We start from the raw sequence: 3,040 nt of genomic DNA, 5'->3' as shown, positions 1-3,040 counted from the left end.
TATAAACAATGAAAAAGTCCTGAAGAAGACAGAATTTAAAATGAGATGCATCGCTGCGCAGCTGCTCCAATACATTTTGTCTGTGTGTGTTTGTGTGTGCCGGAGAGGGAGAAAGTCATGGTCATTCAACGTGCCATGTGGCCTTTCAGACGAAGGTCAAAGGTCACCATCTGGAATGTGGAGCACACCCACCCCAAATTATTCCTCCACTCTTCCCAATTCTCTTCACTGTGATGGCAATGTCTTTGTCCCTGTGTGTTCTTCTGTGTTAGGATGAGTCGGTGTGTGCCAGGACTTTCTGCGGTGCAGGTAGAGAGTGTGTATCGACTGACCGAGGAGAACCAGTCTGTCGCTGTTTACAGGTAAAGGTACTGATAACTAGCAAACATGTGTACTTGTAAATGTGTACGTCTGTATTAGTTTAGGGAAAGACTGCAGGTAATATTTCTGCAGCTACCATTTTTTGGTAATCTTCTATTGACGAGCCTGTTTCCTTTGCAGCAGTGTGACATGTCAGAGCACTGGGTGTGTGGCAGCAACGGAAAATCCTACAGGAATCACTGTGAACTGCACAGAGACGCCTGCATCACCCAGACCAAGATACACGTGGAGCACAGAGGACACTGTCTGGGTCAGTTTCCACAAACACAAACTCTTTAAGCTTTGAGTGAAGCTTGTGCAGTCATGAAGGATTTGTGTGTGTTTCTATTTGCAGAGAAACCAACAAAGGCCGATGTGAGCCCCAGTAAGTCACGAAATATTTCACATTTTTACACAATTCAGCAAATTTGAGTGGCTGTCTAAAGCCGGTCTCTTTTTCACGCTTCACGCTTGCAGTCGTGTGTTTCCTATCTGATCGTGACTGGATGAGAGAGAGAGTGATCCAGTGGATTCAGAAAGAAGCTGAAGATCTGGCCTCAAACACATCAGCCGGTGACATCCTTCAGACATATTTTCAGGTGTGAATACTTCATACACTGTATAATAATTACAAATGTATAACTAAACAAGGTAAAAGATTTTGATGGTGTTTTTGTGTCACAGGCGTATGATGATGGGGATTCACAGCTTGATTCGAATGAATTTCTGCGATTCCTGAAGCACAATGAGACGGCACTCAACATCACATACTCAGACACTCTGCAGACTAACCTGCTGCTGAGGTATTCGTTTTTTCATCGCTGAGAGTTTGTTCTTCTAATTGTTTCGCGTTTTGTTTTGTTGTTTGTATATTGCAGCACACATTTTGCACATCATTTTAGAAATTAAATGGCTGTTAAAACTCCATATCCAGACTTCTCCAGTCATTTACTCTTACATTTACCTCTTACTTCTTTCTTTTTCTTAGATCTCTGTGTGTCGATGCTTTGATAGAGCTGTCGGATGAAAATGCTGACTGGAAGCTGAGTTTGACTGAGTTTATCAACTGTCTTACGCCCACCTACCACCCAACTGAGAGAAGTAAACATGCATACACAAAAGCAGCAAAATAAGAGTATGAAACTGAACAAACACTTTTTGTGTTTGTGTGATTGACATTTTTCTAAGATTTCTATTTGCTTTTCTCCATTGTATTCAGCTTTGGATTTATCCTAACACTGTTTATCATTTGAAGACTATTATTTACTGGACTTTACAATCAAGAACAAAGAGTTTACTACTTGGGGATGTATGTATAAACAAACAAAAAAGGAACATATAATTACACAAACACATACTTAGTGGCAAAGTATGTTTTACTCAATGTATGATCTACATCAGGAGTGTCGAACACAAGACTCACGGGTTAGAATCAGCCAAGCAAAGTTTTGGATAATGTGAAGAAGAGCACATATTTTGGACTATTTTAATGTATTTTCACACATTTTACAGCATCTGTTCCTTTTACATGAATTTTTATTAAAAACTGAAAACTGAAACTTTTTATATTTTTAAGGACAAGAAAGTTAGCTTTTCTTGTGTTTATTACATTGTGTTTTATGTGTGTAGAGTGTGCTCTGGAAGACGAGGTCTTTGAGGATGGAGCTGAAACTCAGATGGAGTGCAACAAGTGTGTGTGCGCCTGTGGAAACTGGGTGTGCACCGCTCTGACCTGCAATGGTGCGAGTTCGCTTAAAAACAGTAGTCGTATTGTATGACTGCTGCATTTGTTCTGTTTCTGCCCGCTGCTGTGTTTATCTTTGCAACATGTGTTTCAGGAGAGCATCAGGTTGATGAAGATACTGATGAAGGAGGAGAAGATGAAGAAATGACCGAAGAAGAGTGGAGCAGGAGGGTGGCTGAACTCAATGCTTTACAGGTCGACAGTCTCTCCTGAAACAATGTTATTAACCTTTAAATTGTTATTCACAGAGACGTTTAATCTCAACATAAAAGTTACTCAAATTTAGACCAGAGTGGCAAAAATACATTTATTTCTTCTGAATAAATAAATGCATTAAACTGCAGAGTAAGGGAGTTTAACAGAAAGGCACAACCAGAAAGAGTTCCACTTCCAGGTTTTCAATAATTGTTGATTGAATATTTTTTATTAATTAAAACTATTAACTTAAATAAGTCATTTAAATGTACAACTACAAAATTCTTCTGTAGCAATGTGATGCACACATGATTGGTATAAGTTTAAACACTACCTACAGGTCAATGAACGTCTCTTTTACCTGTTTCAGGCATCTGTCACCATGGAGAACTGAGGTCGCAACAGCCAGTCAGCAGCTGAGTGGCCTTCCGTTCCAAACATGAGGAACAGGTTTCGTTTAAATAGCTGTTGTTATTATTCTTATAAATGATTCAACACATTTTATTTATGTGAACTGTTAAATCACTTCTAAACATTATTCTACCTCTTATTTTACTTCCTGAATTTAATGCACTGAAGTTGGTTGCTAATTCACAACCATCCATCCATCCATCCATTTTCATCCGCTTTGTCCGGGGCCGGGTCGCGGGGGCAGCAGCCTAAGCAAAGAGGCCCAGACCTCCCTCTCCCCAGCCACCTCCTCCAGCTTATCCGGGGGAATACCAAGGCGTTCCCAGGCCA

At 40.2% G+C, this 3,040-nt stretch overlaps 1 protein-coding gene across 1 annotated transcript in view; it reads left to right on the top strand.

Annotated features, from left to right (window-relative positions):
* LOC102195517 (follistatin-related protein 1-like) overlaps nt 1-2,937 on the top strand; it is a 5,125-nt gene extending 2,188 nt beyond the window's left edge. The window contains exons 3-11 of the mRNA XM_005741518.1: nt 273-362; nt 502-631; nt 716-745; nt 838-959; nt 1,045-1,163; nt 1,349-1,461; nt 1,990-2,100; nt 2,199-2,299; nt 2,670-2,937. Coding sequence (XP_005741575.1) covers nt 273-362; nt 502-631; nt 716-745; nt 838-959; nt 1,045-1,163; nt 1,349-1,461; nt 1,990-2,100; nt 2,199-2,299; nt 2,670-2,693 — 840 coding nt within the window. The 3' untranslated portion in view covers nt 2,694-2,937. The remainder of the gene's footprint in view (nt 1-272; nt 363-501; nt 632-715; nt 746-837; nt 960-1,044; nt 1,164-1,348; nt 1,462-1,989; nt 2,101-2,198; nt 2,300-2,669) is intronic.
* Nucleotides 2,938-3,040: the final 103 nt, after the last annotated feature.

Source organism: Pundamilia nyererei, unplaced genomic scaffold (assembly GCF_000239375.1).
Source record: "Pundamilia nyererei isolate P.nyererei 1_Seehausen unplaced genomic scaffold, PunNye1.0 scaffold00111, whole genome shotgun sequence".
Classification (NCBI taxonomy): Eukaryota; Metazoa; Chordata; class Actinopteri; order Cichliformes; family Cichlidae; genus Pundamilia; species Pundamilia nyererei.
The sequence above is the reverse complement of the archived record's forward strand: the minus strand, read 5'-3'. Positions and strand labels throughout refer to the sequence as shown.